Raw genomic sequence first — 21,419 nt, forward strand, 5'->3', positions numbered from 1 at the left:
AAGTCCTTGGGCCCCTGCACCCACGCGGGAGACCCAGAGGAAGTTCCTGGCCCCTGGCTTCAGACGGGCCCAGTTCCAGCCATCGTGGCCATTTGTGGAGTGAACCAGTGAATGGACGACTTCTCTGTCTGTAAGCGAGCCTCTCAAATAAATAAATAAATCTTTAAACCAACCAACCAACCAATGTGCTGGTTTCCTTACAAGTCTCTTGGTCACAGGCCACAGACAAAAGTCCCGTCATCACCCGTCACTGTCACCACCCGCAACCCTAACAAAGCCACTTGTTTCTCCCTCTACTCCCAGACCCTGGTTCCTGCTTCTGTCAGATGTACCAGATCTTTCCTCCTAATCTTTAAGGTTCATTCTAAAAGCTGCAGACCCTCCCAAAGCAGCTGGGAGTAAGGCCAGTCCTTCCTACCCCATCTTTATTTCTAGAGCTGAATTAAAAAATAAATAAATAAAACTGGAAGTTCCGTTTAGGTTTTGCAGTCTGTGACTTAATTTAAGGAAGTATTCTACGAAACCTCTGAAGGGAATCTGAATTTAGACTCAAGTCTTTCACCATCCCTGCCAGGCTCTGCAGCTCGGGAACCCACATGCTGCGCAGTGTAGTGGCGAGGGGAAAACCAGCCTTAAAATACACATCAACGTGTCAGCACTCAGGAAGTGGAGCTGACACTGTTCGGCCCAAAGAAGTCGTCTCCTGGCATCGCCAACATCTTAATTCTTGAGAACAGGGTACAAAAGACCGACAGACACTTCTAGGGAAAGGCGCGGTAAAATCAGGAAGACAGCTTTTCTCGACCAGATTTCTATTAAGCGAGGAACACACTGCTCCACATACCAGGCTGTCTGCAACCATCCAATCAGGCGTCGAGATGCTGAAGTCAACACCCGGTCTGGTCTCCGACAGAGTTCCCTAACAGAAGGGAGGGGACAGCAGCCACTCGCGTTCCAGGACGCCCCCCCTCCCACATGTGTCAACGCACACCTGGACCTCTGAGATGACAAGAACCAAAGCCACCTGAGATGAATGCCAGTTAGCGGGGCGATAATGCTACTTTCCATGTCTGTTTTTAATCTCCAAGAGCAAGGCTGATCCATTTAAAGGCTGATCTTACCCAACGTGCATTCCCACAATAAAATTAAAATATTACATATAATTCTCAAATTTACGTTCAGCAGAGCTATTCCACTTCTGCCTCAAAGCAGCTTCTATTTCGCAAGCCACGTCTGCAGGCCGCGCCCAGCAGATACTGTGAAGAGAGAGCGAGCGAGCAGGGAGTGAGCGCTCTGTGCTCTGCTCTTGGAGGCTTGCAGCCTCCTCTTCTCCCCTCCCCCACCGGCTGGGAAACCTGCCCAGATTCTTCTCGGGCTGAGTGTGGAAGCCCGGCCTTGATAAACACCCAGCCCAGGAAATGCTTTGGATCGTAGACCACTTAGAGTACTTAGTTTGTCCTTTCCCAAGAGGTCTCTCTTCAAACTCGGTTTGATAGGCGGCTTGGCAGCCTCACACTTTCACCAAAGTCTCCGGGAACATTGCTGGGAGATAGAATCATCGCCCTGGATGCTCTACAGGCGCTGCAGGAAGCATGCGCCCGCCCGAGGCCCGAGGCCCGGCTCCTCCAACCCCAGGGCAACTGTTCACACAGCACCTCCAGCAGCACTCCCCGCACAAGTCAGGGAGCCGCGGGGACGGCCGTGCCACCGCGGTCGGTCGCTGCTTGGCGCTGTTAGCATCCGCCAAAAGAACCAGAACAACCTGTCTTCAGTACTTTCTGAAACGTCAGTGGCCTTGCCTCTGTGCCACTCAAAGGCTGACTCAACTGCACTCGCATCAACCACACCACGGAGCGAGGACTTACAGGACCACTTTCACCTGACGTTTGTTTCTCGCGTCTTGCACAACCACTGGTAGCGCAGTGGGATGCCACTCAAAGGTCTCTAGGACCCACAGGTCCCTACTCTCACAAATTCTTGCCTAAACTTGAACCTTGAACTTCATGAGTTCAAAGACTGATGACGTAAAACCACAGATGCTCCGTCTCCCACAGTGAACATACAGCAAAGTGCTTGCACAGACAAGGATGGTGTCAAGGCCAAACAGCAACAGCCCAGGGGTACACCAGAGCCTTCAGACTTCAGCAAGTACCAAAACCACGCATTTGTTCCGCAGAGTTGGAAAATATACATGCAATAAGTAAGAAGGCAATGTTTATTCTGATCTTTAGCAAATAATCAATAGGGGGTGTAGGCCAAGCTGTAGATGGCAAGAAAAATAAATATCCAGGTTGGTGAGAGCGGGTGGAGGCAGACATCTGCAGAACAGAAGTCCTCTTTCGCTGTTACATTGTTATTCATCTGTGTCCCAAGAAGGCGGGAGCCACTTCCCCTGCCTGCAACCACCCTCAAGCTGTCACCTTCCTGGAAGGAGGCCCCAACGCGGGTGCTCCCAACTGAATGGTGCTGAGCACTTAGATCTGGAGTCGAGAACTGGATTCAGAAACTAGATTCTCTCTTTCCATCGACGTGCAAAGAAGACACAGAACGTCCCAAGGCAGCTCAGAGCAGACTCTCAGTGAAGCCTGAGGCTAGCTGGTCCCTGCCCTGTGCTGGCAGCAGGTGGGTGCTGAGTGACTTCACCGGTCCCTTGCAACAGCCCGGCCACACAGGGATGGTCTGAGGCTGAAGATGAAGCCAGGATATGGCCAAGGCTGCCGGTATGTGGCAGAACTGGGCTGTCTGCCTCCAGTGTACGTCTCCAAAACATGGACAAGGCTGTGGTCCATCCGTGAGTTCCTGGAGCAGGGCAAATACAGCTCAGGACGAGTGCTTAGCACAATTCCTGCCTGGCAAACAGAAAAGGCCTCGATGACTGACAGATAGGTTTACTATTACTGCCAAAGCCACCAGTGCTGAGCTGACTGGACTCTAAAACCCACAGTCTAACCAGAGCATTAGAATATTCACCTTAGAATACTAGGGAGCTGTCCATGAACCTGACCCAGTTCCGTTTTTTTTTTTTTTTTTTTTTTTTTTTTTATTTTATTTTTTTGACAGGCAGAGTGGACAGTGAGAGAGAGAGACAGAGAGAAAGGTCTTCCTTTGCCGTTGGTTCACCCTCCAATGGCCGCCGCGGCTGGCGCGCTGCGGCCGGCGCACCGCGCTGATCCGATGGCAGGAGCCAGGAGTCAGGTGCTTTTCCTGGTCTCCCATGGGGTGCAGGGCCCAAGCACCTGGGCCATCCTCCACTGCACTCCCTGGCCACAGCAGAGGGCTGGCCTGGAAGAGGGGCAACCGGGACAGAATCCGGCGCCCCGACCGGGACTAGAACCCGGTGTGCCGGCGCCGCTAGGCGGAGGATTAGCCTAGTGAGCCGCGGCGCCGGCCCCCAGTTCCGTTTTTAAAAGGCCAAAGAGCTGAAGGGGCACTCCACAGAATGTCGCAACTCGGGAACCGTCAAGCCGGCCCTGGGTAGAATCTCCTTCCAGAGCAGCTGTGGAGACCCCACGCGCTGGGTGCGAGGGGTGCCCAGCTCCAGCACGAGTGATCCGGGGCGAACTAAGCGGAGGAGAAGCAGCCAGAAGCTTCCCCAGGACCCGCCTCCCCCTTTCCTGTGCACTTGCGTTCCGACCTGCTTTGCCCAGGGTACCTGCTTCTAAGTAAAAGTGGGCCCAGGGTCAAAAGAAAAAAAGCAACCACACAAATATCAACTGGAGGAGCCACGGTGGGCTGCAAGACTGTCTGAGACCCAGCAAGCCACTTGAGTCCGTCCTGGGGCAGAAGGGCCCACTGCGCCCGGCTGAGGGCCGAGTGCCCTTCATCTGCACCTCCCGCCCCCGGACTTCTTACCCTCCCCTGCTCGGACTCGCCCTGCCCTCCCTAGGCCGACTCTGTAACTCTGCAGAAAGGGCAAACAGGAGGTGGTTCCCGGCTCTGGCCTCTACCCCCTTCCCAATGCCCCGATGCCACTGCCGGACAACCTAGCACACAGGAGTTACTCAATCAGTGATTTTTATAAAAGGAACTTTGTAAAGCACTTAGTCTAAACTTAGTCCCAGTGAAGGAGCCTTGTAAAACACCCTAGAAAAACCGTCAGGAACACAGCCACGCCACTTCCTGCCTGGTGGAGAAGTCTCCTTCACACCCTTCCTAGACAGTGCTCTTTGTCCCCAGGAGCAGCCACCACTGCTGACCCTGCAGAGCCAGGACTGGCACCCAGGCTGCTGGCCTCGAGCTCCTGACCTTAGCTGGGGCTAAGTGGGTCCCGTGCTGCTCTCTGGGCCTGCAACAATGAGCCCTTTCTACACAGCAAGCCTCCAAAATCAGAATCCACCTTCTCACTCCCCATCCAACCTCTGACTCGTGTCACCACCGCTCCCAGACTCCTGGGCCTCCCACTAACATCGCCTGCTCTCTGATCCTCCACCTGCCTGCACCTCTGCCTCTCACCTGACCTTCAAGGTGGCCACACTCTCGCTCCACCAGGCCTCTGCTTGTGCTGTCACCTCTGAGTCCCTCTTGCATCCAGATCTTTCCAAAGGCCTTTCAAATCTGGCCACCCCACAGCTTCGCTGGCCTGCAAGGAGCTCCCCTCTCACCTGCACTTCTGTTGTCACGTAACTGCTCCTACTGAATGCCACTTCCCTGTGTGCTGCGGGGCTCCTGGGAGTGAGGACTGGCCTCTCTCTCCATTCCAAGATACCCGTGATCCCGCACCACACGCAACAGTGAGTACAGTGAGCGTGGATGGCCTCGGTACGTATCTTCCTTTAGAAATAACTGGACAAGAAAATTAATGATAAATTCTAATGCAAAAATTATAAGTGCTAAGGTTAAAGAATCAAGACTCATTGAAATAATAATTTCTCCTTTATGACTTAATAAGGATATATTTCCTTTAAAAATATGTAAATTTGTACAGCAATACACTAGGATAAAGTACATTTATCTGATATTTGCTTATTTACAATAAAATTATTCTCTAATTAGATGTTCTTTCATACTTTAACAAACTTTAAAATGATCTGAACTGGGTCCATTCAAAGTGCTGGGCACTTCACAGGCCAGGGCAGGCGTTCTGTGCAGCAGTTAAGCCAGCCCCTGGATGGCCTCTCCATGTCAAAGTCCCTGGGTTGGAGTTCTGACTCCATCTCCAATCCAGTGTTCCGCTGATGCACACACTGGGAGGCAGCAGGTGATGGCTCAAGCACTTGGGTTCCTGCACCCTTGTGGGAGGCCCAGATTAAACTCCCAGTCCCTGGCTTTGGCCTGGCCCAGCCTCAGACACTGCAGACATTTTGGTCATAAACCAGAGGGTATAAGATCAATCTCTGTCTCTCTGTATTTCAAATAAATTAAATAAACCAATATCTTAAAAAAAAAATGGAAACAGGCCATGTCAGTGAGTCAAGAGACAATGGTATAAAATACAAACTGATAACTTCCTGTTCAGTACAGGCTGGGTCTCGGGGGGGGGGGGGGGGGGGGGAAGAGGCATCCTTCCTCCACGCACTCACTCAGGGACCCAGGCTCCAGCCCATGACACATGGCCTCAGGGCGCTCCACTCCACGGCAGGGCTGGAGGCTATGAATGCTTCAGCCCCCAGTGGGACCCAAGTGGCTTCCCACAGCTCCCTACCCAGACTAGGCACGGGGTCCCACCTAACTGCCAGCAGCAGGGCGGGGTGGGGCCATGCTGTGAGCCAACGCCTGCCGAAGAGGCAGCTCAACAGGTAGAGAGACAAGCCAGCTCTGGGTGAAATGAGCGAGGCGTATGCCAGGAGCACCGGAGGTTATCATCTGGGTTAGCAGAGAACAGACAGGGAGGGAGCCCTGAAAAGAGGTGGCGACCGGAAATCTCCGGAAGAATGCATGAGAAAGGAATGATGCGAGCTAGAGCCACTTCCTTACCTGCAGGCCAGCAGTTGACAAAGGGAGACTGCAGACATTTTTAATGGACACCTTTTGTATCACAAGCATGCACTGCCTATTTACAAGCACCAACCAAAATATTTTTCAGGCTACCAGGTGTGCACCGTGAATTAATGAGATTTTTCTGTTCTGAACTCAGTCCAATATATCCTCAAATCCTTGACTCATATGCTTGAAACTAAACACCTGGAGTGACAGTGACACAATCACATCTTTGGTGAAGCTGTGCTGAGAGATGCCGGCCTGACTGCCTACTCTAAAAATAAAGAGCTCTACTACGCAGGTGATAGACAAGCGCACCCGGTGACAAGCTGTCTCCACGCGGGACTCCTCGCCTCCTTTTTCAACTTAGGTACCATCTTCTAAAACAAGGCTCCTTCTCTAAAATAACACCCATGTTTTTGTACTGTTAAGCTGAGCCCTCTACAAAATACAATAAATAACCCTTCCTCGATTTCCAAAACAGAAAACACTGCTGTTTGAGAATGCACCAGAACGTGGAACGCACTTTACAAAATTAGAATCAGGACTTCCAAATACTATTGAAATACTCCGTGTGCCAGAAGTGCCAGCGGCACTCATATGTTCTTCTGTGGTGTGATTTAAAAAAAAAGAAAAGATTTATTTATTTATTTGAAAGAGTTACACAGGGACAGAAGGAGAGACAGAGAGAGCGAGTGAGCGAGAGGTCTTCCATCCACTGATTCACTCCCCAATTGGCCTCAACCGCCAGGAGCCAGGAGCTTCCTCCAGGTCTCCCATGCATGTGCAGGGGTCCAAGGACTTGGGCCATCTTTCGAGATTGGAAGTGAAGCGGTGCCCACATGAGATGAGAGCAATGCAGGTGGCAGCTTTACCTACTACGCCACAGCTTGGCCCCTCTGGTGTGGACTTAAACAAAAGCAGCTGCCCACACACAGCTAATGAGGTGAGCCATAAACAATGTAACAGGTAAACGCAGGAAGTCCTCCAAAAAAAAAAAAAAAGGCTCTTAAAAAACAAAGGCCAGGCTTCGACTATCCCGATCACAACATTCTAAAAGGCAGGCTCCTAGGAGAAACAGCATCCTGTCAAGGCTACATGATATCCTTAAGGGTGTTATTTCTAAATCTATGCTAAGCACATTCCGTAGCAACTCTTCAGTACACCTACACCAAGTTGGTATTTAAATAGCCTGTGACCATCACTCAAGCTCGACAATGAACTTCAGTGGAAAGTCAACCACCACCCACTGCTTTCAAATCTCAACATTACACTTTTCAAACTGAATATGCTTGGATGGTGAATCAAAGGTGTTTCCCTATGCAGGCTTTCTGCCAGTAACTGCTAGTTTAAAGGGTACAGACACTACCATTTAACCTGCCTTTTGCTTCCAAAGTGGTTCATTCAACCAAAACTAATGATTAAAAAAACTCACATTTTCCCTAAATTACCAAGGAAAAACAAAAAACCAAAGTTACCAAATTATCTTAGGTCTTGTATAATTCATTATGTAAACCTATAGAATGAATCAGTGATTATTAAAATTTCCAACACGAGACCAAATACAAATTTCAGACCAAAACAAAAATGAAGAGAACCTTTATAGATGACACTGCATTAGGCTTACAAAAGACAGATGGCTTTCATTTGGTGGTATGCAGAGAATTTCTAGGACTTTCAGGGCAGGGGTAGTCACCATACCACAGATCAGTGATTCCAAGACACATCTCCTTACATTTTTACATCTGGAAAATCTCCACGAGCCGCACACTGTGGTGTGATCCGTGTTACTGTCACTCCCACATGAGCCGCACACTGTGGTGTGATCCATGTTACTGTGTGACTCCCCCATGAACCAGGTGCTGTGGTGTGATCCACGTTACTGCGTGACTCCCCAATGAACCGCACACTTGGTGTGATCCATGTTACTGTGTGACTCCCCCATGAACCAGGTGCTGTGGTGTGATCCGCGTTACTGCGTGACTCCCCAATGAACCGCACACTTGGTGTGATCCATGTTACTGTGTGACTCCCCCATGATCTGCACACTGTGGTGTGATCCATGTTACTGTGTGACTCCCTCATGAGCCAGGTGCTGTGGTGTGATCTGTTACTGTGTGATTCCCCCATGAGCCAGGTGCTGTGGTGTGATCAGTGTTACTGTGTGACTCCCCCATGATCTGCACACTGTGGTGTGAACCGTGTTCGTGTGTAACTTTCAAGCAAAGCCATTTTGGATTCTGGGAGGTAAGACAATGCTAACACTAACGTGTACTAAACACTTTGTAGGTACCAGACAGCGCTTCATGTAGTACCAACACCCTGACATGCCTCCAATTATTCCCCTGTATCTCTAAGAAGCAAAGAAAGGAGGCCACTTGTCTGAAGGCAAAGGTGGCGCAATGCAGCCCTCAGCCTGCGCAAGGCGGCCTGACAGCGCCAATGGGTCCTGTGAGCGCAGCCGAGCGCCTTACGAGAGTGCGAACGCAGAGCTCCGAATATAAAGCACAGACATTAGTCCAAAGCATTTATTATAGGAAAACGTCAGAAGTCCTTTATCTCATAATAAATTATATTCGTGCAAAGACACCGAATTATTTTCTCTTCCAATACTTCCTGAAATTAATTTTCAAGCAATTAACATGGATTTCTATTTCTTAAAAATTCCCTACAATCTCTATAGAGAAATAATGTAAGGACATATTCCTAAAACTTGTATCTGAATTCCATTTAAATTTTACTATTAAAATACTTCCAAATAAAACAACTGTACACAGCAATCCAGGAACATTCCATGGTACAAGTTGACAATGAAACTTACTGGGGTAAACTCACATGGACAGTTACCAACTCAACCCTTGGCAAAAATCCTTGACACTTTCCTAAGAACACACCCTTTGCTACATACTAGAGAGGTTACACTTCTTTTTCAGAAATGCAGTAAATGGAAGCTTTGCTTTCCTTACACAGTATACAGATAGAGCTAGTATTAGACAGCTGTGTGCCCAGCTCTCTGCTCAAATAAGCAGTCCCGTCTCTGTCACCAGCTTCCAGGATCCACCTTCACTTCACTGTCTGGCCAATCGATTCCACCAGCCTGGCCGTGATGGCTGGTTCAGAGATAAGACTTGACCCAAACCAGGCCAATCATACAACAAGATTTAACTCCAGGACTGGGCTGCTCAGGAAGCCCACTTTAACCTTTCTGCTAGAATTAACACCAGGAGCACACAGCCATGGGAACTGCCGCAGCTTCCCCCCAGGAGCAAGGAGAGGAGAGCAGGGTGTGAGGTCCCCGTCCCACCTGGCACCATCTTTGGTCCCACTGGCACCATCTTCGCACTTTCCAGTTAATTAACTGAAGAAAATTCTACTGGGCCAATTTAAGGTAGCTTTCTGTTCCTTACATCTGAGAGCATTCTGCTTTTTAAAAAATGATAATAAAATGGTATCAGGACAAGCGGTATTATAAATAGAAGACAGAACTAGAAATGCAAATCGGCTGAAGAAAGGAAGCAAGGCAAAAGCCAACACGCTTCTCACAGGCGCAGCCCGAGAAGGTAACTATCCTTATTTTCTCAGAGAGAAATAATCAGACAGGAGCCTGAGGTTGCCTTCAAGACTGCAGGGAGGACCAGGGGACCTGGGAGAGGAGTCACAGTACCCAAGTGCCCTGCCTACTTGTCCTGGAAGGAGAAGTGAAGGGGGTGGGTGTGTCTTTGCTCCAAGGGGTCTTCCTGCTACACAATGCAACCCAGGGAAACCAAGGGGCACGGAGGGAGGGAGCAGCAGAGACAGGGAGCGAAGGGTGGGCTTCACAGGGGGTGAGACTGTGGGGTGGGAGAACAGGAGGACCCCACTCTGCAGGCCGCTCCCAAACCTTGTCAGGTGTGCTCAGCCTGAAAACCGTGCACCTGTGGAGCCTGCAGAGCGCAGGCAATGATGTCTCCCACCCATGCAACTGTTGCCAACAGCCCCTGGGGAGGCTCAGGAGAGGCCAGGAGACCAAAGACTCTGAAACCGGGCCAGGTCCTGCCCTTGAGAAAATGCTGGGCTTTTTGTCGGAGCCCCTGGAATCGCCCAGACACCCAGGAGAAGGCAGGCTAGGCCCTCGGGTGTCACCTGGTCAAAGAAACCCCAAGCCCAGTGGACAGCAGCCCGTGGCTGCCCAGTGCCCAGGCTGCCGACTCACACAACGCTGCCCAACGCAGCCACAGCCACAGCCACAGCCACAGCCACAGCACAGGCCCAGTCACTAAGGAGCTCATTAAGTCATTCATCCAGCACCTGCGAGCACCATGTGCCAAGCAGTGCTCTGCCAGGACCCTTTGCTTCGCGGAACCTGTACGCCAGGAGCAGACAGAAAACTATGCTGTTGGGACAGCCGGAGGGGTGACGGATAAGCCAGCAGACGCAAGGTGAGGAGTGCGGCAGTGAGGGAGGAGTGACGTCTCCAGCCAGGGAAGGGCTCTCAAATGCGGAGATCTGAGGGATGTGAGGGAGCACGGAGAGGAAGAGGATGAGAGCATTTCACAGGGGAGGGAGGGAGGGAGGCAAGGAGGGAGGGACGGAGGGAGGGAAGGAGAGAAAGAGGGAGGGAGGGCGGGTGGGTGAACTAAGTCAGGCTGAAGCCCTCAAGCCGGAACAAGCCTGCCACGTTTAGGACCAGGGTGGCTGTGGGCCTTAGAGGAACGCAGAGACGGGCCCCCGGGGGGCCAACCGTAGGATCCCGGGGGACGCCGTCTGATCCTAGAAGGCAGTGCCGGAGGGCTCTGGGAAGGGAGTGACACCATCTGCCATATGCTCTTGGAACACGGAGCTGGTGACCAGTTTAGTGGTTCCTGGAGTCCCAGAGGTGGGGGAGTGGGGCGGGGGGTGCCTACAAGGGGAGGAGCCTGCGCTGCAGTGCAATTCTGTGTCACAGCTGTGGCAGCGGTTACAGGACCTGCACATGTGAAAACACTGCACACACATAAACACGGCACGCAGGACTGGTGAGAGCTAAAGAAGCCGCCCATCTCCTGGTTTTGCTATCACACCGTGGTTACACACGACGCTGTGGAGGGGAAAGGCTGGGGGGTACAGCGGACCTCCCTGTACACTCTTCTCCAACCTTCTAGGAATCTGCAATGGCTTCAAAATTCTAAGCCTGCTATTTGAAGTATCGATTGAAGAAAAGTAAAAATAGAAAAAGAACAATGTGACACCAAGCCACGTCCACTGAAACGGTTAAAATAAGAGAAAACACCAAGATTGGCAAAAATACGGAGCAACTGAACTCTCACGCATTGCAGGTGGGAATGAAAACTGGTACAACCACACCGGCACAGAGTTTGGCAAGGTTTGATAAAGTTGAACACAGGTCTACCCTATGACGAAGCAAGTCTTGTCTTTTTTAAGATTTATTTATTTTTATTTGAAAGAGTTATGGAGAGACAGAGACAGACAGAAGTCTTCTACCTGCTGGTTCACTGCCCCGAAGGCCCCAACAGCCAGTACTGGGCCAGGCCAAAGTCAGGAGTCAAGAACTTCTTCCAGGTCTCCCACATGGGTGGCAGGGGCCTAAGCACTTGGGCCACCTTCTACTGCTTTTCCTAGGCCACAGCAGGAATGGGAAGCAGAGCGGTTGGAATGCAAACCAGTGCCCATATGGGATGCTGGCATGGCAGGCGGACACTTCACTTGCTTTGCCACAACACCAGCCCCCTCACCCAGCAATTCTACTCCTAAGTATAGATCCACCAGAACTGTATACACTCACTCACCCAAAGACATCCACCCAAATGTCAATTCCTAAAAGCCAAAATCAGAGAGCACCCAGTTACCCATCAACAGGCAGAGGGACAGATTACAGCATCGCCACCCAAGGGAACACTGACCAACAGAGAGGACACAAACAACAATACAGACGCATCTCACATAACGCTGGACAAAACAGGCCAACAAGGAGACAGTGTTTGGCACAGCAGTTAAGATGCCACTTGGGATACCCACATCCCATATTAGAGGACCCGGGTTCACCTCCCTGCTCCACTTCCAATTCCAGCTTCCTGCTAACGCCCACCCTGAGGGTGTTTCAACAAATAAGTCTTTCGAGGCTCACTTGGCTAATCCTCCACCTGCGGCGCCGGCACACCGGATTCTAGTCCCGGTTGGGGCGCCAGTTCTGTCCCGGTTGCTCCTCTTCCAGTCCAGCTCTCTGCTGTAGCCCAGGAGTGCAGTGGAGGATGGTCCAAGTTCTTGGGCCCTGCACCCCATGGGAGACCAGGAGGAAGCGCCTGGCTCCTGGCTTCAGATCAGCGCAGCACGCCGGCCGTAGCGGCCATTTGGGGGGTGAACCAACAGAAGGAAGACCTTTCTCTCTGTCTCTCTCTCTCTCACTGTCTAACTCTGCCTGTCAAAAATAAATAAATAAATAAATAAGTAAGTCTTTCAAATAAATAAGCCAATCAGAGGAGCATACATGGTATGGTTCCACTAACATCAACCTCAAATCAGGGTTTCACAAGTCAGGACAGTGCTTAGCATTGGGGGCTGAGAGGGTGGAAACGGGGCAGCAGAAACTCCCAGTTTATGGGGCTTTCCAGTCCCAGTACATTCCATTTCTTGATCTAGATCCAGGTTTCTCCATCACTTTTCCTACACGTGACTATTGATTATTGTAAACCATTCAGATCCGTTACAGCCAGATGAAGCCTCTGGAGTATTTCTGTACCACGCAGGAGACGGTATCAACTTAGGACAGACAAAACAACGCTTTTCCCCGCTGTACAATGTGCTTTTAGGGAATAAAACTAACTGCATGCTAATTTTTTAACTTAGAAATAAAAATACACACCCCAGAAAAGCCCTTTTTGAGCTTGGCTTCATATCTTGGCTCCAGGGAGGAATTACGTATGCGAATCCTTTGGAAACGACAAAGCACTGCACACATCCAAGGCCTTGGTATCACTGACATGTATGAACAGGCATCAAGAAATTCTCAAACCCGCCATTGTATGTAACATTTGTCAAAATCCAATTAAGTAAAACTTCGGGATTTTTTTTTTTACCTAAAGATCTAAGGGGAAAAAAAAAAGCCAACTACTGCAAAGGGTTCCCACTCTTTGTACTTTTACGGAATCGGATATCAATATTTCTTTTTTAGGCACTGTTAAAATTAAGAACAAGCCTTTAAAAAGTTCACAGCACACATATTGATTTGAAAATGTACTAATTACTACTGGCTTAGGCAAATGAGCTTCCTCACCTCCACTTCAGGGATGAGATGATTTTACAAAAGCAGTCAGAGGTAACACCAAATGACATTCCAAGTAAATTATATAAGCCAGCACTATTATTCATAATCAAGGCCCCAGTGTTTCAAAGAACTCCCTCTATGACCTGGGTCTTAGGGGCTAGTTCCAAATTCCTACACTTGATCTTAGCCAAAAGGCCGAGCAGCGGTTACCAGCTCCGAATTCCTGAAGGGGGAAGGGGTCATGGGGTCTTACGCTGATGTTTCAACGAGCCTTTTTGGGGAGGAGCTCTCAATATCAGAATAAACGCAGCCTGTGGGAAAGGCAGTTTGCTCAGAGCTACACGGCAAGTGTGAAAGGAGTTTATCCTACAGGAGCCAGGAGCCGTCCTGGGGAGGAAGTGCCAGAAACCGGGCACAGCACGAGACGCCGGCTGCGCCTGCTCTCGGCACTCTCAGTACAGTTATTTTCAATTTGAGAACATCGGCATTGTAAAGCAATTACTGTTCACAATTAACATACCGGTTGCTCCGAGAAAACCTTTTCTTCTTAAGAGCCCTAGGTTCTTTTTGTTTTTAACATTTTTAATTATTGAAAAGCAACATATGCTCAAGGAGGTCAGAGGAGGAGAGAGATTAACAACATAAAAGGAATCCAATGTAGTCTCAGTACCCCCTTCTCTCTCTCTCTCTCTCTCTCTCACACACACACACACACACACACACACACACGAACCCCTGCTTCTCCTCCTCCAGGCTCCCAGTTCCTCCCCAGAGGGACTCACAATATTCCCAACACTCACTATTCTTCCACTGAGAGCCTACAGAGACGGCCCACTTATAAACCTTGCGCTTGCTGTTCTACTTATTGCGCACACAGCACACACACTATCCACTTTTCCAAATCAGAATTCTTCCCCCTCAGGGCTGCATCTTGGAGAATGCTCCGTCTCAGAGTGAGCGCGGTGCCTTACTCTATGGACAGCCACGCGTCCTTGGGGTTACAGGGTAATCTGCTTACCTACCGCTCTGCTGACGCACATGTGGGTAGTTTTCAGTCTTCAAACAATGCTGCAATCATTTTGCACAGAAGACTTTGAATAGATATGCAAATACATCTGTAAGGAAGAAACCCTAGGGGCAGAACCGCTGGGTCCAAGGGCACAGACATTCATCTTACCAAGAACTGCCCTCCATCGCTAGCTACTGCCGCTACTGCGCCATCAACGTTCCGAGAGCCCCTGCTCAGCCACTCCCTGGTGAGCGCTCAATGGTTTCAGAACTCTTTGGTCTGCCCATCTGAGAGATGAAGAAGTGTTTCATCCTGAGTTCTGACTTGTATTTTATTTAGTTCAAGTAGGGCTGATTGTCAATTTCAAATAAATTTTTAAAGGAAAGAAAATGGATATGTAAGGGGAAATAGAACTGTGTCTTTTCACATATTTAAAAATCCATTTTTGTTTTCTTTTCTGTGACTTGCCCCTATTCTTTGCCTACTAGGTTACTGGTCTTCTAAAATTAATTTTGAAAGCTCTTCGTATGTTAAGAAAATCAGGCTGGGACTGGCGCTGTGGTATAGCGGGTAAAGCCACTGCCTGCAGTGTCTGCATCCCATATGGGCACCAGTTCGAGTCCCAGCTGCTCCACTTCCAATCCTGCTCTCTGCTGTAGCCTGGGAAAGCAGTAGAAGATGGCCCTAGTCCTTGGGCCCCTGCACCCACGTGGAAGACCCACAAGAAGCTCCTGGCTCCTGATCAGCACTGGCCGCTGTGGCCAACTGGGGAGTGAACCAGCGGATGGAAGATTCTCTCTCTCTCTGCCTCTCCTTTTCTTTCAGAGTAAGTCTGATTTTCAAATAAATAAATAAATCTTAAAAAAAAAAAAAAAGAAAACCAGACTTTCATTTTCACATCGATTAAAACTGCTTTCCCTAGCTTGCGACTGCACATTGATTTTATCCTATTTTTACAAGAAGAAATTTTCTATCCAGCTACTTTACTAAGTGCTTTACTGTCTGCAAGCGTTTTCAGCCGCTCTTCACTCCGTGCAGATAGCGACACCGTCACCTCGCCGTGAACAGCAGCAGGGTGGCCGCCCGCACGTGACTGTGTGCATCCCTGACGGCTCCAGGTTTGAGCAGGAAGGCCACCAAGGCTTCCCCCTTGAAGAGGAGGCCGGCTTCGGTTTGCAACACTAGTTCTCTCAGGAAGGTCTCTGCGCTCACAGAGAATGTGACAATCCATTCCTGAGCACTACTGTGCCAGGATCAGCAGTCGGTTCCATGGATTTTCTCCCATGTCAACGTACAGCACAAGTAGCTTTATCATTTACATGGTTACGTAGGCTAAGAAATAACAGCAACCCATCACTCTGTACTTCCAGCATGCTAGTCTATAAATAATTCATAAGCACTCATTAAAATACTGAATCCATCTTCATCAGGTCTTGGGCAGTACAAAAGCAAGCAGGTATCTCCCAGTACAGCCAGGAAGGCAGAGTCGTGCACAGATCGCGATTCTACGCACAGCCTCCGCCTTTCTTCCCTGAGGTTGCTTCTGTGGTGAGAAATGAAAGTCAGACCTTCTGATTCCTACTCCAGCATCTGAGCCCCGGGAAAGCACCAAGGCTTCAGACAGCCCAGCGGCCGCACAGCATACAAAGGAGGAAGCAGGCTGCCGTCTACGACAGCGTCAACTGCGGGCATCCGGAGAGCAAGCTGCGAGCTGCAGACATCGGAGACGCATCTCCCAGCAGCCAGCGGAGTAGGTTCAGGCTCAGGGCCCCGGCGTGGCCGACATTCCTCAGCCAATTAGAATTCCTGTCTGCCGAGGTGCAGGCCGCTGGAAGGGCAGAGCGGGGTGCAGCACCAGGGGCACTGATTGTGCGTCACTCAAGCCTTGTTTTAAACAATGAAATCCAGAAATGTGGGAACAACATTCCACTTAGTTTAAATATTTAAATGGATTCAACTGCATCTGGAGACACAATCCTAACTCTACCATTTGAAGAGGATGTGCCCCATCCGCACACGAGGCGCCTTTGTTTTTAAACACGGCTCCGCTGGCTCTGTCGGAGCGGGAAGGGCCTCCCAGAGTGTGCCTGGGATCACAGGCCATTCCAAGTTGGGAGCTTTCTCTAGGAAATTCACTCAAAAACAGCAAGCAAAGCAGTCATGTAAGTCAGGGACAAAGCCAGATTCTTCACATTCCTTATTTGCTCAAAAACACTTAACTTCTAAAACGGTTTTGAGATTACAAATATTTGAATCCTAAATTAAGAGCCCTTAAAGCCTTTCTCCGCTAGATAATCAGGGCAATGTAACGATATCAAAATTCTTCATCCATCTGAACTTTCCGAACCGCACAATAAAATGTGCTGTTTGGCCAGTACTCATAACAGTGTTACAAAACAGCCAGGCCAATTACCCGGATCATTGGGTTGATGTTGAAATATTATGGGTCAGTGTTTCCTTACTTCTTTCTTTTTTTCTTAATTCATGAGAAAATACCTCACCAGTAACTCGGCCTCCAGAACTTCCCCTCAACCAAACCAAGAAAACGAACATCTGTAGAAGAGAAAGAAAAACCTGAGATTCAGAACCAACTTCCTGGGGCCGGCGCCGTGGCTCACTTGGTTAACCCTCCACCTGCAGCCCATATGGGCGCCGGGTTCTAGTCCCGGTTGCCCCTCTTCCAGGCCAGCTCTCTGCTGTGGCCCGGGAGGGCAGTGGAGGATGGCCCAACTCCTTGGGCCCTGCACCTGCATGGGAGACCAGGAAGAAGCACCTAGCTCCTGGCTTCGAAAAACCAACTTTCTTAGTTACAAATAATGGCGTTCTGAACTGTTAGAGCAAAAAATTCTGGTCTGATGCATCACAACTACTTTGAAAACACATATGGAATAAAGTCTATGAGAGATTTCATGTTTTGGGGCTGGGCTGTGGTGTAGTGGGTGAAGCCACTGCCTGCAGTGCCGGCATCCCATATGGGCACAGAGTTCCAGCTGCTCCACTTCCAATCCATAGCTCTCTGCTATGACCTGGGAAAGCAGCAGAGAATGACCCAAGTTCTTGGGCCCCTGCACCCACACAGGAGACCCAGAGGAAGCTCCTGGCTCCTGGCTTCGGATCGGTGCAGCCAATTGGAGAGTGAACCAGCGGATATAAGACCTCTCTCTCTCTGCCTCTCCTTCTCTCTGTGTAACTCTGACTTTTAAATAAATAAATGAATCTTTAAAAAAATTTAATGTTTCAAGTCACTTAGGCCGGTCAATAAGATTACAAGGAGAAAAGGATTTTGAGGGTGGAAAGGTGTTTTTTGTTTTTGTTTTTGTTTTTTTTTTTAAAGACAACAGAAATGTGATCAAATAACAAAATCGCTGATAGAACCTGCACTGGCACTGGGCAGAATGTGATTCCTTTGAAAGTATAAAACTGCAACTTGAGGTTTGCCACAGCGTTGGAACTAACCCATCCTACACTTGATCTTAGTCAGAGGGCCAGGAAGCAGAACTAACCCATCCTACATCTTTAGATAATCTGGTTCAAGACGTACCTAGGCTGTACCCTCCTACATTTAACGAGGGCCTTAAGAAAACTGTCATACCCACTGGCTATCAACTAATCACTACTCCACCTCACCCCAGCAACCAGGTTACAGTTGTTGAAACAGCAGTTCTGCCTGGGGGCTGGCACTGTGGCCCATCGGGTTAAGCTACCCCTACAGCGCTGCCATCCCATCTGGGCACCAGCTGGGGTACAGGCTGCTCCACTTTCGATCCAGCTCCCTGCTGATGCACCTGGGAGAGCAGCAGCAGATGGCCCGAGTCCTTGGGCCCTGCACCCATGTGGGAGACCTGGATGAAGCTCCTGACAGCCATCTGAGGAGTGAACCGTGGATCAAAGATTCCTTTCTCTTCCTCTCTCTCTTCCTCTCTCTCTCCCTAATTCTGATATAAATAAATAAACCTTACAAAGTTCTGCCTTCCTTAATGTTTTTATTGATACAAATTGACAAAGTCAGAACATTTTCTTAAATTTTTTTTTTTTAATTTGACAGGTAGAGTTAGAGAGAGAGAGAGAGAGAGAGAGAGAGAGAGAGAGAGAAAGAGAGAAAGGTCTTCTTTCCATTGGTTCACTCCCCAAATAGCTGCTATGGCCGGTGCTACGCCGATCTGAAGCCAGGAGCCAGGTGCTTCTCACGGTCTCCCATGGGGTGCAGGGCCCAAGGACCTGGGCCATCCTCCACTGCCCTCCCAGGCCACAGCAGAGAGCTGGCCTGGAAGAGGAGCAACCAGGACTAGAACCCGGCGCCCACATGGGATGCCGGCGCCGCAGGCAGAGGATCAACCAGTGAGCCACGGCACCTGGCCTCCTAATCTTTAAGAGAAACTTAAATCTTTGAATCAACTGTTTGATCACTTGTTACCGATCAATTAAAAATAGCCTTTTTTTTTTTTTTTTTTTTTTGACAGGCAGAGTGGACAGTGAGAGAGAGAGACAGAGAGAAAGGTCTTCCTTTTGCCGTTGGTTCACCCTCCAATGGCCGCCGCGGCCGGCGCACTGCGGCCGGCGCACCGCGCTGATCCGATGGCAGGAGCCAGGAGCCAGGTGCTTTTCCTGGTCTCCCATGGGGTGCAGGGCCCAAGCACCTGGGCCATCCTCCACTGCACTCCCTGGCCACAGCAGAGGGCTGGCCTGGAAGAGGGGCAACCGGGACAGAATCCGGCGCCCCGACCGGGACTAGAACCCGGTGTGCCAGCGCTGCAAGGCGGAGGATTAGCCTATTGAGCCGCGGCGCCGGCCTAAAATAGCCATTATTAACACCATTTCTCTCCCATGTTTGTTAGCAGCAAAGCCGAGACACAAGGCGGTGTGACACAGCTTGTGCTAACTTCCAAGACAGCCGCACATCTCCATGTGCTATCAAGGAAGGTCTCCTGCTTTCTCTCTACGTGGATGTGAATTCTTCTCTTCGCAATACACAGTCACGCTCCAAAGATACCAGGCCAGCGAGCATTTCCAGGCAGGAAAGCACGTGGTGTTTCACCTGGCTGCTGCACAGAATAGAATTTCATTTTCCTGAAGAGCACTGTGGAACCCTTAGGGCTCTGAATCCCGTTCTTTTGCCCAAAATGGCCTAAATAATGTTAACTGAAATTCACCTCTATACCATGTGAGAAGTTTTTGCAAATCTTGCTCAAATTTTACATCAAAATGTTTCCAAAATATCCGATTTGCCAGTGAACTCTAAAACGGCTCCAAAATAATGCTCTAAGACACTGGATTTTGCACATATTTTGCCCCTAAGCCTACAGAAACCACTTAAAAGCTATTTTCCTACTAAAATATCACAATAGCACTCATTGAATAACATTATCTTTTAAAGATTTATTTATTTTTTGAAAGAGTTATAGAAAGAGGGAACGACATAGAGGTCTTTCATCCACTGGTCCACTCCCCAGTTGGCCGCAACGGCCAGCACAGGCCAGGCTGAAGCCAGGAGCCTGGAGCTTCATCTGGGTCTCCCATGTGAGTATCAGGGGCCCAAACACATGGGCCATCTTCCACTGCTCTTCCCAGGCCATGAGCAGAGAGCTGCATCGGAAGTGGAGCAGCAGGGACTCAACCCAGTGCCCACATAGGATGCCAGAGTCGAGGGCCGCAGCCCTACCCACTACACAACAATGCCAGCCCCAAAATAACATGATTTCAAATATAAAGACTCAAACAGTGGCTGGCATTGTGGCTCGGAGGTTTAAGTGCTGCTTCTGCCCCCGAATCCTGCATCAGAGCGCCAGTTCAAGTCTGGGCCACTCCACTTCCACCCCAACTCCCTGCTCATTCATCCTGGGAGGCAGCCGGGCCCCTGCTGGGGAGGCGGCTCCAGGCTTCAGCCTAGCCCATCCCGAGCTGTTGCAGGCACTCGGGAAAGTGCATCAGCGCCATCTCTCCCTCTCTCACTCCCTTCCTCTCCACTTTTCAAGGGGGATGAAAACAAACATTTTTATTTCCATTTTTAAAAAGGACATTCTTCTGTCTAGACCAGATTTCCAGAGCAGTTCAGCATATTACCCACAAGTGTTTTTTGTTGTTAAAAAAAAGTCCCACAGGAAAAAACACTCATAAACAATACATAATATGAATGGGAGGCATAAATCAGACTCAAGTGCCATGCTGGAACACGGATTTCTGAATACCAGGATTGCGAACAGAAAGGATACATGCCCAACCACGACGTGAAATCAGTAGACAGACTGACAGAGCCTGTGAAAAGGAGATGAAGGACGTCCCAATGGCCGGAGCCTCGCGGGCCCAGGGAGGTGAAAGTGTTCCCTGTCTCCAACCACACATTCCCCCGCTCGGAGTCCAAGGCTCTAGTCACCACCAGATACGGCTGTGGGCCCAACCGTTCCAAATGCTCCCTTCTAGTTCCAGCGTCTTCCTTGTCTTTCCAATGAATTGCACTCTGTGTGGCACTCGCAGACTGGTTAGAATACCCTCCATTGTGAAAAGTCATTATGTTCAAATATCAAACACGGAAATGAGATCTTTGAAACCCATAACTTAATTACTCAACTCTTTGAAAGATCATTGTTATCCACAAATGCCATTAGCAAGATTTCAAATTCCCCTGAAAACCATAAAGACCAGACCAAAATCTATTCCATCTTCAACTAAACACCAAGTTCCAGCATTTCCACCCAAGGTAAGGCTAGGAAGATGACCAGCACCACTACACCCTTCTGCTGCGAGGGAGACCACACTCAAACCGCTGGACACCCGGTGTTCCCGAGAGCCCCCACCCACCAACGCCGCCCCGGAGCACGTCTGTACGTGGCACGCCTCGTTCCTGAGCCCAGCCACAGCCTGGGAGGAGAAACCAGGGTCCCGGCCCGGCCGGATTCACACACGCGCACCTGACACACCTGCCTCTGAAACACCATCTCCACCCAACTCCCCAAATCAATCCCTCTGCTGTTTAACAGAACGAACCACTGCGATGCCAATGGCAGATCACGTTGCAGACCAGAACCAAGCGGGAGTGGCCAGGGACTGCGACTGTCTGCCACCACCGAGGTGGCAAGGTGCGCGCTGCCTCCACGCGGGACAGGTGCTCCCTCTCGCCCCCCGCGCCGGCGGGTGCACCTGCTTGTCCACAGAGCCAGGGTCAGCGTTGGGCCTAACCGTTCCCTGATCTTACGCCGCTGTGCGAATGTTTCTAAACTCAAACCAGAAAGAGGGCTAGTGCCAACCACTCTGAACTTT

The 21,419-nt window shown here is 49.9% G+C and overlaps 1 protein-coding gene across 7 annotated transcripts in view; it reads right to left on the minus strand.

Moving 5' to 3' along the window:
• The window catches only part of SMURF1 (SMAD specific E3 ubiquitin protein ligase 1), a 107,658-nt gene that overhangs the window by 84,870 nt on the left and 1,369 nt on the right, over positions 1-21,419 (minus strand). The window contains exon 1 of one of the 7 annotated variants that reach the window (XM_070064391.1): positions 14,175-21,410. The exons of the other annotated variants lie outside the window; for them this stretch is intronic. Coding sequence (XP_069920492.1) covers positions 14,175-14,196 — 22 coding nt within the window. The 5' untranslated portion in view covers positions 14,197-21,410. Of the gene's footprint in view, positions 1-14,174; positions 21,411-21,419 lie in introns of those variants that run through there. 7 annotated transcript variants of the gene reach the window in all.

This window comes from Oryctolagus cuniculus, chromosome 19, assembly GCF_964237555.1.
Source record: "Oryctolagus cuniculus chromosome 19, mOryCun1.1, whole genome shotgun sequence".
Taxonomy (NCBI): Eukaryota; Metazoa; Chordata; class Mammalia; order Lagomorpha; family Leporidae; genus Oryctolagus; species Oryctolagus cuniculus.